Genomic DNA, 14,255 nt, shown 5'->3' with positions numbered 1-14,255 from the left:
CTCAATGGGGTCCTGATTCCTCCTCTACCATTGCAATATCTGTCATTATGTATAGAACTCCTTTGTACTAATAGTGTTATTTAGATTGGAAAACAAGAAGTCAAAGTTAGAAAATGCCAGTTTTGCAGTTACCTGTGCAACCTGAATTCTGACCCCCTACATGAGCATTCTGTACACCAGTAAAGAAGTGGTGTGCAGTTGTGCTGTTAGGCAGTCATTAACAAGGCAGCCAAAATAAGAGTCTCACTGTCAAATCAAGTGTAACCACATAGTTTAGGAGCTGAGAGGAACCTGTGCCTTAAACACAGGCTTCTTAATGTGGCTTGCAAGTTAGTACAGGAAAAGGGCTTTCTAAATGGTCACAACAAAACAGCTTCTGGCTACATCATCAAGACAAGGATGGGCAGAGGCCATGAGCTGAGGGTGGAGATGTCACCTGGCTGGCCTCTCTCCCTGGCCACGTGTTCTCTGCATGCTGGAAAGGGTTCTTGCCTGATGAAGAGAGGGTTATTACTCTTTGGAGTGAGAGAGGGTTATTACTGCCACGTGGGAGCTTGGAGAGGGTGACTTGACCCTGCACTTTCACAATTACAGCTGCTCAGCAGCTTCAAGGTACAGAACAGCATGTGCTTCTGCTGCTTTAGTAGAAGATACTATTATTTTAGAATGTGTTTGTTTGGTTTTGGTCTTTGGGCTTCTTGGCATGTCACTTTGGTTTTTGTGAGGGATGTGACTGAAAGAGGATATTCCAGTTTTACAAAACATTGTAATTTATTTTCATCCAGTTGGAGTTCTTGGAACAAGCTAGAAGCACAGCTGTAGTCTTTGGGTTTTCTGCCTGCTGAATGCCAAAGGACTGCTGTGATCATTCAAGAATAAGCACAGCAAAGAAAAAAAAAGAAAGGAAAATAAGCTAAAATTACTGCTGCAATTGAAGTCTTAGCCTATAGGGCTGAAACTAACCCTCTGTATAATATAGATCTGTCCTAATCTCTTCAGCCTTCACTTGCCTTTGCATTTTCTTAAACCCACTCTTGATCCAGCAGGAAGCTGACCTGGTAAAGACATTGTTTCATGTTGATTTTTGACGGGTATGTGTCATGCTCTATATGCCTTCCTGCATGTGTATAGACCGAAGTGGATCATTAGGGCCCAGAGATGCTGTAGCCAAAGCTGAAAAGCAGCTGCTTAAAAGGCCCTACATTTGAAAGAAAGGATAAGTACTGCTCACCTACCATCTTTTCTGAGTCCCATGTGACAACTGAAGTTTTGTGATGGCAGGATTCCCATTCCATATGTATTGACTGTCACAAATCCTTGTCTGCCTGAAGGGAAGACAAATGGTGCAGCTCTAACATCATCCCCAGGAGAAAAGGAAGAAAAACTGCAGCTACTCTAGAGGAAAGTCAGCTTGGCCAGATGACAGTAGCAATAGGAGTCCTTCCAGAAGATGAGTGAACTCCAAAGTGTATTCAAGCTCCCTCTGAACTGCAAGGAATATTTTTCAGTGTTGAGATATGTTGGAAAGGCTTGTAAGGCTTCCCCTGCTGAGGCTTGCTCAAGTTAGAAGCTTGTTCAAAGCTGGCCATGGGAGAGGAAAGGGGATTAATTCAGCTGAAGCTCAGACACTTCTCTGCAGTGCCTACACTAAGACCTTGGTAACCCTGGGCTCCCTGCAGCAGATGGAGAACCACAGACACTTCAGAGGGAGATTCAGATCCTTGGTGCTTTATATCTGCTCTGAAGGAGCAGAAAGAAATTCAGAATTCAGAGGAGCTGTCCTTCTCTTAAAGCTTCATGTTTAAATCTGGATGTGAGGGATTCTAACTTGGCTTACCTAGGGCAAACACATCAAGAGTTTGGTGTCTGGTTTGATGGTGCAAACATCTGAGAGACCTCTGTATTATCACTAGCTGACTAATGTTGTATGTTTTTACAGTCGTAAGCACCCAAAAAACACACTTCCTGTTTTGAATCTGTCTCCTCCTTAGTGAGACTTGCAAAACTTCATCTGTTGTCCAGTTGTTTATACAAATTATTTCATTTTCTACTAAAGCTTCTATGGTAAACAGGAGCCATTAACCTGCTTGTCTCAGCTCCAGCTCATGAAGCCTTGTGTCACAAATGTCATTTTCTAGCACTGTTGTAGCATTCATCAAGATAATCACACGTTTTAATTTTTTTCCATTAGTTTATAGTTCCGCACAGAGCAAAAGCATTACCCCAAGTATGAATACTCAGCAGGGCTCAGTGTGCAACAGCCAGCCAGATTTCTGCTAAAATACTGCCACATTGCAGCCTGACTGTACAGTGTTCTTGTTGATGTGTTTTCTTTTCATTGAACAAAAACCTGTCAAGCTGCACAGGTTGACAGCTACTGACATCAGCCTGTGCCCAGCAGAAGCAGCCTCATTAGTGTGGCTCCCTGATGGAGGGGGAGCAGCTCTTCAGGTATGCAGGATTACACCCTTATAAAATGCCTGCCAGATCAGGTTCCCTTTCTTTTTGACTGCTTCTGAGCATTATAAATGTTTTTCTGGCGGAAGTAATCAAAGAAAAGGTGTGTGCCTGCTTACTGGGGCCATGTCATCTGCTGTCATTGTCACTTGTAGCCTGTATCTGGTGGCTGGGGATTGTAGCTTTAGTTTCAGGCTATAGATGTTGGTCCAGCTGTCTGGAAACTGAAATCCAGAGCTGAGTTGTTGGGTTTTTGTGTTTTGTTTTGTTTTTTTTAACTCAAAGCATCCGGCTGTATCAGTGATAGTGTGGCCAGCAGGACCAGGGCAGTGATTGTCCCCCTGTACTGGGCACTGCTGAGGCCACAGCTCAGATCCTGGTTTCAGTTTTGGGCCCTTCACTACACAAAGACATTGAGGGGCTGGAGTGTCCAGAGAAGGGCAAGGGAGCTGGGGAAGGGGCTGGAGCACAAACCTCCTTGGGACTGGCTGGGGGTGTTTAGCCTGGAGAAAAGGAGGCTCAGGGGGAGCTTATGGATCTGAAAGGAAATTGTAGCCAGGTGAGGGTCGTCTCTTCTCCCAGGTGTAACAAGTGACAGGACAAGAGGAAGCAGCCTCAAGTTGCACCTGGGAAGGCTTAGATTGGGTATTAAGGAAAATTTCTTCACTAAAAGCACTGTCAAGCACCGGAATGGGCTGCCAGGGTCAGTGGTGGAATCACCATCCCCGGAGGTGTTTAAAAGCCGTGTAGGCACTGAGGGATGTGAGTTAGGGGTAGCTCGGCAGCGCTGAGTTAACGGTTGGACTTGGTGATCTTAGAGGGATTTTCCAACCTAAATGATTCTATGATGTTAATTAAAATGCCACCTCTACTGTGATACTGTTATCCATGTGACATCAGCTGATGTGCAAAGTACAAGCACCTCAATGCAGATTATGAAATGTTTAATAGATCTGCTCTTAGCAGCACATATCCCCTAAAAGGTCTCATAATTTCATCAGGTAATGGGGCTTTTTGTGGAACTGTCTATCTATGAACTGGCAGTTTTGCCATCTCCCTCCTGTGTAGCTTAGAGCAGAGGAGGTGAATGTACTTCCCTAACATGTATATTGAAAATTTCTGTAATGTGTGTAGTTTCATGTGGTACCAGAGCTGCTTAATCCAGTTTTGGTATTTACTTACTCATATCAAGTAGAAATAATTTTTCTCTTGAATAGTGTTACAGCCAGAGAAAGGAAGAAGGGAAGAAATATCTATGAAATGGACATACAAGAACCTAAATTATTTTGTGCTTGTAACTGTTACCCCGGATGGGTGACCATGATACAGAGTCCTACTACTTGTGTTAATTTTGATTCTTAAAAAAATAAACCCAAAAAACAACTTACAGTTAATTAATTTTCTAGTCTATTCTTCCTCATTTACATAATCTGCAATCCATGCATTGGAATAGAAGCAGCTCTGCTTGCAGCAGTGCAGAACTGTGTAGTAATTACTATATTCCAGCTGAGCTAATGAGTTTTTATCTCCACACTGCCCACTCCTAATGGCAGACTAACTTAATACTTATTTATTTTGACTAATCTCCCATGGAAGCTGTTCCCCTTAGTCTCCTCCATTATGTGATTTAGATGGAGAATCATTCCAGTGCTTGTTTTTTATTATAGTGGTTATGGAACATTACTGGAATTAAATATAGACATATTAAGGAGTCTGGCACAGTAAATACTGCACTTGTGAAGCTTGGGGGTTGAGAGATTGGAACAAAACCTGGTTCTCCAGCACCTTCCCATGTTCCCAGCTAAATAAAGCAGAGGTTCAAACCCTGGGCTGCTTATCTGCAGCACTGTTTGTTTCCCTCTGTTAAAATTTAGTGTGCACAGATGAATAATTAAAGTTCTCCTGCCCACAGTTGTTGCCATTAGAATAAATATTCCCACCAATGGAAGGGATTCAGAGCCCTTGTGTTTTGCTCTGCTCAGGGCTGCAGGCACTGCCATGGCTCTGCAGCTCACAAGCCATATCCAGCCCAAAAAATGCAGCTTGACCTTTCACCAAATTCTCTCCCAGCACCAGCATGAGCTGCTGGCACTGGGAGAGACCTCTGCAAATGCTGCCTGCCCAGGGAGGGCTGCTTATCTACCCTGCTCATTAGCTGGAAATGTGCTGCCATAAATGAGGCCAAATCAGGTCAGGGGAATTGCTGGGCAGCAGCACCTGCTCATTTCACATCTAAATTTGACCTTCTCACTCTCTGGAAGTGGTATTAGCTATTCAGTCCTGCTTCTTACTGAGGTTCATTTATTGTTTATAAAGGGTTAATGAATGATTAATAGATATTTTAATGCATTTTAATTAATTGCTGAACAGGTCAATAGGTTGTTCAGAAACATGGCTTGTAGCCATGTATGACATCAACTGTGTTCAAAACTGTCGTGCACAGTCTAAACATGTTTTATATCTTCTATAAATTATATATGAACCCATTGTAAGGCATTTAGAAACAGTATTTCAGAACAGGCTGAGCCAAACAGTTCTTGCTCTGATTTGCTGGTTTTACCCGTATGAATTCATATTACATTCACTCTCTGCCTCTGTAACCTGTGATCTGCTATCACCTGCTTGTGAGACTGTGCATGAAAGAGGCCTTGGCCATGAAGAGCAAGCAAAATCTGGAAAGATTTTAAAAGCTTAAGCAGTTGGGTCAGTCCTAAGGATAACAGCTGAAGCAACTGAATTAGGAGCTCCCTTCTGTAGACCAGCCCATTCTTTATATATATATTTAATTTTCGTATCCATTGATTTGTGAGTGAATGGGTGGCTCGTTAATCTATGGTCCTGAAGAATTGCACAGCAGATCAGGATGAGAGAGGACCTGTCTATGAGAATGAATATCTTACCTTACTCCATGCAGGTGCTGGGAAAACAGCAAGCTGCCACAGTGGTAAATTGAAGCCCCCACCTTCCTCCCAGCTTTGGGTGTGTCTGGTGGGATACACTGCCTGGGTACTTCACCTGGCCAGCCTTAAACAGCCCAGCCAAGCTCCCTCTCCTGTGGATTCTCTGCCTGCTCCTGCCCACAGGCACAGATGATGGATGGCCCTGACCTAGTGAGGGTGCTGCCTGTGTCTCACTGGTAGAGTCAGGGAGCAGCTCTCGCACACAAATGGGATTGAAGGCTACAGACTCGATGAACTTATTATTTTTCCTACTGCAAATGAGGAGCCAGGACATCTGGTAGTAATGATCTAAATGCACTTCTATCCCATTGTGACACAAATATGAATTCCCAGGTCACCTAACTCCACCTCATGTAATTATGAAAGCAGCTATTAGTGGTGAGGAAGATAAGTAGCAGAGGCTAGTCCCATGTGTTTGAAATCATTCTCTGGTGCAGCTAATGGCATGAAAAAACAGGTACAAACCAGCAGTGGAGACTGAACTGATCCAAGGCAGCTCTGGGTGGCTGTTTGGTGTCAAGAACTGGGCAAACAAGGGAAAGAAACACCTGAGTAAATATTTCAAGGACTGTTGAATTGGCAAGCACCTTGTGATATTCAGGTGCTTTTTTCCATGACAAGAACAGAGCAGACAGCATTTCAACTGCTACAGGTTTGGTGTCTTTTTTTAAAATTTATTTATATAAATTGATCTATGGCAAAAGAATACTGAGCATATTAGGAACCTTCAAACTGGAAAGGAAAAAAGGTTGTTGTATCAGCCTGAGAACCAACACTAGGAGGAGCTCAGACAAGTGGCCTGTGAGGATGTCCTAGGGCACAGATCTCCAGGACAGATGTGACACCGAGGCTTTTCCCAGCACACAAGGTGGTCCTGCTCTGAATGAAGTTGCTGAGGTGCTGCTGGTCATCTAACAGTGTGTCAGTGTGGCTCTGTCACTGCTGGAAGGCAGGGGAACTTGTCCCAGAATACTTTTTTTGTTGTTGTTATCTTTGCTCTGCACTGTTGCAGAGGCATCATGACTTGTGGCTTGGCACCTGCTCTCACTGTCTCCACCACTCTGCTTCCTCATTCCTGTGCTGCACCAACCTCCCAGCTGATGTCCATGGGCTTCTGCAAGAAACAATGAAATATCAACCACATTCCAGCAAACTTGCCATAGATGTCACTCCAGTGAATGGAGATTCAGAATGGGTTGTTTTTTTTTTTTTTTTTAAGTTCAATCCTCTGGACAATGAGCAGGCTACAGCGGAATGAATTTATTTGTCTTGGCTTACAAATGTAATAGCTGTGTGCTTAGTAGTCCTGGATGAAGCATGGATTTTCTACCTGCTAAGCATATTGCTTAATTCTTCTACATCTGCCTCCCTTTAGCCCTCTCAACTCAAAACCTGACAATTGTACCTCCAATTTTCAGTTACAAATGAGAAAGAAAGGTCCAAAAAAGGTGGTAATAAATACTATTGTAATATGGAAAGTTGTTCTTTCATTCCCAGCCTCCAAATCAGAATTGCAATGTGATTAAAAAAAATCCATCAAAACACCCACAAAGAAACAAACCCCAACAAAGCAAAAAAACCCAAAAAACAAAACAAAAAACCAACAACAACAAAACAGATGAAAAAGCAGATGAAATATTTATGTTGCCTGCAGTCATACTGTGTGTCTTTCCAAGAATCGTTCATCCTGATTTATGTTCAATCCTGATTCAAATGGCATGAGAAAACTTATGGCATAAAATGAAGTGTGGCCATATTTGGGGAGTGAGTCACAAACCTTTCCAAGAAAAAACAAGATTGTGTATGTGAAAGGCAGGCAATCACTTACTGAAAATTAATATTTTTGTTCTTTCTGCACATTCAAGGAAAAAAATAATGTGAAAGAGTGTTTTGTTTGCAGACCAGAATATAAAAGTTAATCTTAAAACTAATTTTGCTTTGACTACTGTATTTGCATATATAAAATAGAGTTTTAAGAGTCATAAATTGAACATTTTCAGGTGTAATTTAAGTCTTGCACTGGGAAGAGATGGATTTGTAGGCTCACTGTTAACCTTTAGTCTGGACTTGTACATCAAGAGGGCAAAACTGTACCCAAAGAGTTCTGACTCTTTAACACACCACAATTTCTGGTGGGGATTAAGTTACACTGGGATTAATGATCCCTCTGCTGGTTTAGCCTCTTTCGTTCCTGAGTATGAAAAAATCACTGTTTTACTGCTGGAAAAGGATCTGCATCAGGGTTAGGTTTGTACAATTGGAATAATTCTAATCTAAAGTGGTTTAAATCCCATGCAGAAAAACACAGTGTAAGAAAGTTTCTTAAAACTTCTCATGGTTAAACAAGAAGATGCAGAAAAACAATGCCTCGTTTTGTAGAAATAAAATGAGTGAAACCCTTTCATTATGTGAGGTGCTCATCTGGTGAGGCAGAATAATGCTGAGGACAGAGAGTTGTGTGCATGGCTTTTTAAGAAGGTAATCTCTGCAATACAGCCAATTTCATTTAGTAGGTGTCACATGATTCTCCTGTGAGCAAAATAATCTGCTATGATATTGCCTTTTTAAAATTGCAATTAGATAAGGCAAATCAATGAAGAAGAATCAGGAATTATTTGTACCTTTGAGCTGTTTATTGGGATTAAAGCCCAAATCCAGCATTATAGCCTGGAATCAAAGGTGACATTCTCTTTGGAAAGCACCACCTTTTCTGTTGTTTTTACCAAGAAAAAATAAGATTAAAAAGAAGGCTTAGGAACTGAAGGTTTTCAACTCATTTTTCTTTTAAATAGAAAAGGTGTAATGTTTTTTTCTGAAGTATGACTATTTTGAGCAGTGCTTTGCCTCACATGAACTTTCTCATCTAAAGGGTGCTGCTTAATTTCTTTTAAACAAGATAAGACTAGAGAAATTATTGCTTCCCTTGACTCTTTTTTCTCTCCCAAGGGTTAAGAGTTAACTAACACTGCTTGTGCTGCAAAGCAGAATTTCTAGCGTGGAACAAACCCAATCAGAATATCCCACAGAAAAGGGAAACAAGGGACATAAAGGTTGAGAGTCACCCAGGTCAGGAAAAAACACAGCGAGGCTTTTAAGGAAGGGTTGCTGAATCTGCCTTTGATGTTTTAATTATGAATTCTTTTTCTGAAGTGTTGCAATCACTCACAGAATGTCTTGGTTCCAGCATTTGATTATTTTTCCAGTGTTTGTCTCATTTTTGTCCTCATCCATGCCAAAGAAAATCCAGGCATAAAAATTTATTGCGTAAAAGAGATGATCTAATAAAAAAACACAGAGACAGGAGCCTCCTGTGTCACAGCTTTGGTCTGTTTGTGTTCCTGTATTTGCCTCAGGAAAAACCTCTTCACTCTTGCAGGGTCACACAGGAGTTTGCTGGTAGTGGCACATGTTATTTGTTTGTTCTTTTTCAATTGTGTCTTCTCTCTTCACATGTAAATGGCTTTTTTAGCAGCTTGCTGTCTTCTGTCTTGAATGGCTGCAGCCTTCCAATGTATTATTATCCTCCTATAAAGTCCAGTTTCAATAAGCAATCCATCATAACCTGTTTCACAAAAAGGAATGGAACAAAGACTGTTCAGATGAGACTGTATCCTGCAATCTTACTCAAAGCTCCTGGAGAGTAAGCTTGTGGAGATCTATGAGAGCCCCAGAGGTCTGGCTCTGGACCAACAAAAGTTACACCACAATAAATTGTGATATAACAGGGGGGAAATAAGAACAGGTTGTGGAAGCTGGGGCAGAAAAGCTATGCTGCCCTCCTGTATCCAGATGAAAGAGGGTGATGGTGAATGGGTGGTGAGTGGATTCCTTAGATAAGCATGACAAAAATGTGCAGAAATGTCCACAAAACTTGTGCAACATCCATGTTCAGGACCTGCTGAAAACAGAACTGTCCTGTACCCACTCAGCAAGGGAGCCATTCCTGGGAGGAGGAGTCTTGTTTCCATCTGACCTCCCTGCATCCCAAAGCTCCTCCTTGCAGGGGAGCCTGGGGAGTATTTTAAATCCCACCACACTGCATCATTATAACATCAACACCAATTTTGCATGGAACCTAAACCATGACAGCACTGTCTTGGGGAACTCAACCCCCAGAGCTGCTGTCCCTGGAGAAATATGTGGTCTGTTTCCAACATGAGAAACAATCTGTGTCTCTGGGTGCTCTTCTGCTTTCGTTCTTTTGCCTTCTTCAATCCTTTAGTGTCAGTTACATGTAAGGGCAGTGCCCAAACCATGAGGTGCAATTGGTAGGTGTGAGATAGGGCTGTTGCTGGGGGTTTGTTTGTATTTAAAAATTCCCATAAGGGATAACTGAATGGGAATCTCACTCTGGAGCCTGTAAATTTTATCCTGTCACCAGTCTCTTAAGACTCAATAAAACAGCATTGAGTATTCAATGTTTCTTGCTATGATGGTTCTTATCCTGGTACCTGTGAAGTGTCTGTCCTTGGAAGTCTGAGACCTGGCTTTTAAAATATCTCCCCTGAGGCTCATCTGACAGCAAAGCACATGCATGTCCTCAGCTCAAAATAAGGAAAACTTACGCTAAAGTTACTTGCTGTGAGAAAGCAACTTTAAGATGAAAAGAAAAAGTGAGCAGAAATGAAAGATGGTTTTATTTTTAGGAAAGATTGGTTTTGAGTAACAATTGTTGCAGAGCTCAGGACTCTTGTTAGCAAAGGAAGGGTTTGTAGTCTTGTATATTTTAATATAGCACTGCTGGTTCTCTGCATCATGGTGATTCTTTTATGTTTTGTTTGTCTTTGTAAAAAGCTTCTAGTCTGGAGATTGGCTGTGATTTAGTGGCATTCTTCTAACCTGCCTGTCCATGACAAATTCCTCAGCATTTCAGAACATCTAAAGTTCATCTAGAGCCTTGGAGGCTTTTTCTGTCTTTATTTCTCCCTAAATCACAGGATGTCCAGACTCTGCACCCAAGAAAAGCCATAGTATTGGAGTGCTCCCTGCAGCCTGAGAATTGCATCTTGGCTGGGGCAAAGAAAAGAACAGACTGCATGCAGGCGTGCTTGTGAACAAGAGGCAATACTCTGTCTCTAAAAGATGAGCATCGGACCATTGACTACAGGATAAAATGCCACCTGCATACTTGTACAAAGATGGAGCACTTGATGCTTTTGTCTCTGCACCTGGCACCCAGAGTTTGAGGACTGAATGCACTGTGGAGATTTCCATCTGCACTATTTAATTTGCTGTATGTTGTCAGTACCACAGAAATTACCTTTTTATTTTCCCTTTCAGTAGGCTCATAATAACAACTGCCCAAACCTCTTGGATCCTGTTTGACTTGCCCCCTGCTGCTGTTGCCTTTGTTTTTCAGCTCGTCATGAAGTGATCACCAAGGAGATCCTGGAGCTGGACACGTGGGAGAACCAGTGGAACGTGGTGGCCACCAACGTCCTCATGCACGACAGTTACGACGTGTGCCTCGTGGCTCGGCTGAACCCACGGGATCTGATCCCTCCTCCTCCAGATTTAGTGGACCAATAGAAGTTCAGGGGCTCTCAGTGCTTCCAGATTCTGCAGAGACTGAAGAATCTGGGGAGAAAAATGCTGCACTGGCTCTGGATCACAGCTGGGTCCCACCCAGAGGGAAGGGCAACATGTGCTTAAGGACATAATTGCCTTTGAGCTGTGCTTCTCTGATGATGCTTAATCTGATAGTTCTGGTGCTCTGCACTTCTGTGCTTGAAAGCCAAGGTTGTCCAGCCTTTGTGTGTGGCTCTGCATCTTCAGTCTGGCTGTGCAAGCTCCAGTGCTGGGTGAAGCCTGGGCTGCTGGGGCTCCTTGCCTGACAGGCACAGTGGCAGCCCAGGGCTCAGCTCACAGCAGACACATGGCAGAAAGCTCTAGCCAGGGAAATCCCTCCTTTGCTGTTCATCCCACTTGGATCTACTATCTCCCCAGGAAGCTAAGAAATAGAGTAAGTCAGCTGATGAAAAACAAGTGCCAGGCTGTAATTGACTGATGCAAAGGTAAAACATAGAAAAGCCTTTGTTTGAAACAAAATCCCATTAGCCAAGGTCCATTAGCCAAGAACACCAGCTCCTGCAAACACTATCTAAAGCACAGACACTACAGTCAAGACATCCTGTCTTTGCTAGTAGACCTGAACCTGTGCTGGTAGAAAACTAATCCTTTGGCAGCAAATCACAAATGAGTCTTTCAGTAGGGTTAGTAGGCAGTCTCTATCAAAGACAAGAAAAATCTTAAATTTTCACATAAATCCTATTTATTGCAAAGCCTGGTATGACCAGGATCTTAGAGCTCAGTTAGGAAACTTCCCTTGAGAGATTAATAAGGGGATGCCAACTAAAAAGTAATAAAGGAGACCAGTATTATCTGCATATCAGCCTTGCAGCTACAGGGAAAGGAGAGATGTGCTAAACAATAAATGTTTCTGTAACAGCTTTAATGGAGGCTAATAAGGCTAATTCTCTACCAACAGAATTGGCTATAATCACAGGGAAGAGGAACAATTCAAACAGTGCTTCTGAAGGCAGTGTTAGCCTTTGTAGGGCCTGAAGACAGTAGGTTAGAGTGAAAATTGCTATCCCATTTGAATTACCAGTAACTGTTCATCAGTTCTCTGGTGCCTGCCTTGCAGTGTATCTGTCACTGCCTGGGCAGTGCAGACAAGAGAAGTGGAAACCTCATGGTGCTCTGGGGCCACAGCTGTAAATGGCAGCATGTTGCAATGCAGACTGCATGCCACAGGCAAACATAAGACTAAACTATGATATTGTGTGAGAATAATCATTGCCAGCAAGAAGTGGCTTTTGATAACTACAAAAGCAGCAACAAAAATGGAACAAAGAAAAAAAAAAAAAAAAGGCAAAGAAATGAGGGAGTCCGTCAGGCAGTTTACCCATAGTTACTTCCAGGATTTGTATTTTAGAGCATCTCAATTTTCTCTTTCAATCATGTTTTAGGCTGCAAAAACGCCAGCTTTCTTTGTTGCTTTTTTGACTGCAGTGCTCTGCTTATGGCAGAGATGGAGAAGATGATCCAAAAGCCCTTTCCCAATTTTGACTTGTGTTATTCATTAATTACTCTATAAATATCCAGTGGGAATATTAAGCTGTCATGTAAAAACTTTAAGAAGGAGGAGGACTAATTTTTCCTGATAACTCTTGTAGGACACTGAGGAATGCTCAGACAAGAAGGGATTTGAGGGGAAGAAATTAAGGAAAACACATAGAAAAGGAGTAAATCCATGAGCCTTACAGCTAATTGCTTGTCTCCCTTTGCATTTCCCATCAGAATGTGTGCCACAGCCTAAACATGAACTCTTGTGTTTGCATAATTTCTCTATTATTCAGCCATCCTTTTTTCTTTCCATTGCTCATATAGGTTATCATCTGCCTAGAACAGAGTTGTGACAACCAGGAACTTCAGCAGTACAAATCAGTGACCAGTTCCTAAAATCTCAACCCCTCTGTTCATCAAGTGCAGTTGTCGGTGTAAGATCAAGAAAGCAAACTCTACTTTAATAAGTTTTTAAACTAAATCAGTAGAAAGTTCTTCCGATCAATAACCATCCAATACTGGAAATTCTTTGACTTTTGCTGTTACTGTGAAATAAAGGTAATTTTGTTTTAATTTCTCTACAAGGCTCTTAAGGCAGCTGGAAGCAATGCTCTTGAGCATCCATTGTTTCCTTGTGAAACATCAAATTCTGCAATTGTACCTACTGGTTTTGCTTTTTTCTTTTCTTTTTTTTTTTTTTTTTTTTTTTTTTTTTGCTTTAATGGATTTTTTTTGATCTTTGGTCTCTGCTCTGTGGTCTATTCCTTACAGTCCTTGTGGTTTAAAGCCTGGGCTAACCTACTGGATTGCACTCCCTAAAAGACAGTCTATTTGGAATATTGCAAGGGAAGAAGGGAGATATTTGCAATCTTTCATTAGTAATATTTGACCATGTGTGTGAAACTCAGCTGGCACACTCCAATTAAACTTTTATTTCAGTATTGAGCTGGCTGTTTCTTTCTCACTTCATATGTTTTGCTTTTAAGACTGATATTTAATGAGCTGGATGGAAGGAAAGCATATACTCTGAGAAGGTCTGTCTTGATAACTGAGGAGAGTAATGACATACATTTTATATATTGGCCTTGCAGTCAGTGAGCCTGAGCTGCACTGGGCAGTTAACTGGATTTTTTTCATGCAGCAGGGCCAAGTGACCTTCCCTCATATTCACTGAGCATCACCTTTCCTGCTGCCCACAGGGTCTGGCTGCCAGGTGGGACCCCCATGTGTCTGTCTCTGTTTCTGCCCAAGTCAGAATGTCTAGCACTATTTATGAAGCAGGGGAATGTTTGGGGTTTTTTCCTGGATTAAATATCTAGAATGGGGGCACTAACTTCTTAATTTTATGTGGGCCCTGTGCAGTTCCTGGGTTGCCTTTGGGATAACTAAAATTTCCAAACCAGTATTTGAAAGTGCAGCTCATCTGAGGCAGGCAGAAGCAGCAAGCATGCTTATTGAGAGGTATAGATCTCAGCCAACATCCCTCTGAGAGTATAAGAATCTGCAGCTCTGCTACGTCCATGGGTAATCTCACATTGCTGTCAAAGTCCTTAAGAATCTTAACTTCTTCTATGACAAAACCTGATACAAGCAAAAAATAAATTACAGAGTATGCATTCTCCAACCTCCACCCAGTGTGGGTTTCACTGAAATAATATTTCACTGCAGCCCCTTTCCACCTGAGCAGCAGTTGGCTTAGTGTTTCAGCAAGGCTGAATTTACATCATCCATAACTCTAAAATGCAAGCAGTGCTGGAAGCTGCCAGCTGT

General features: G+C 42.1%; 1 protein-coding gene across 1 annotated transcript in view; it reads left to right on the top strand.

The window, feature by feature from the left end:
• Window positions 1-10,946, top strand: part of KBTBD12 (kelch repeat and BTB domain containing 12) — a 28,799-nt gene extending 17,853 nt beyond the window's left edge. Inside the window, exon 5 of the mRNA XM_030956926.1 lies at window positions 10,777-10,946. Coding sequence (XP_030812786.1) covers window positions 10,777-10,946 — 170 coding nt within the window. The remainder of the gene's footprint in view (window positions 1-10,776) is intronic.
• The last annotated feature ends 3,309 nt before the right edge of the window (window positions 10,947-14,255 follow it).

This window comes from Camarhynchus parvulus, chromosome 12 (genome assembly GCF_901933205.1).
Source record: "Camarhynchus parvulus chromosome 12, STF_HiC, whole genome shotgun sequence".
In the NCBI taxonomy this organism is placed as follows: Eukaryota; Metazoa; Chordata; class Aves; order Passeriformes; family Thraupidae; genus Camarhynchus; species Camarhynchus parvulus.
Note: the sequence above shows the minus strand (reverse complement) of the source record. Positions and strands in the feature narration are given on the sequence as shown.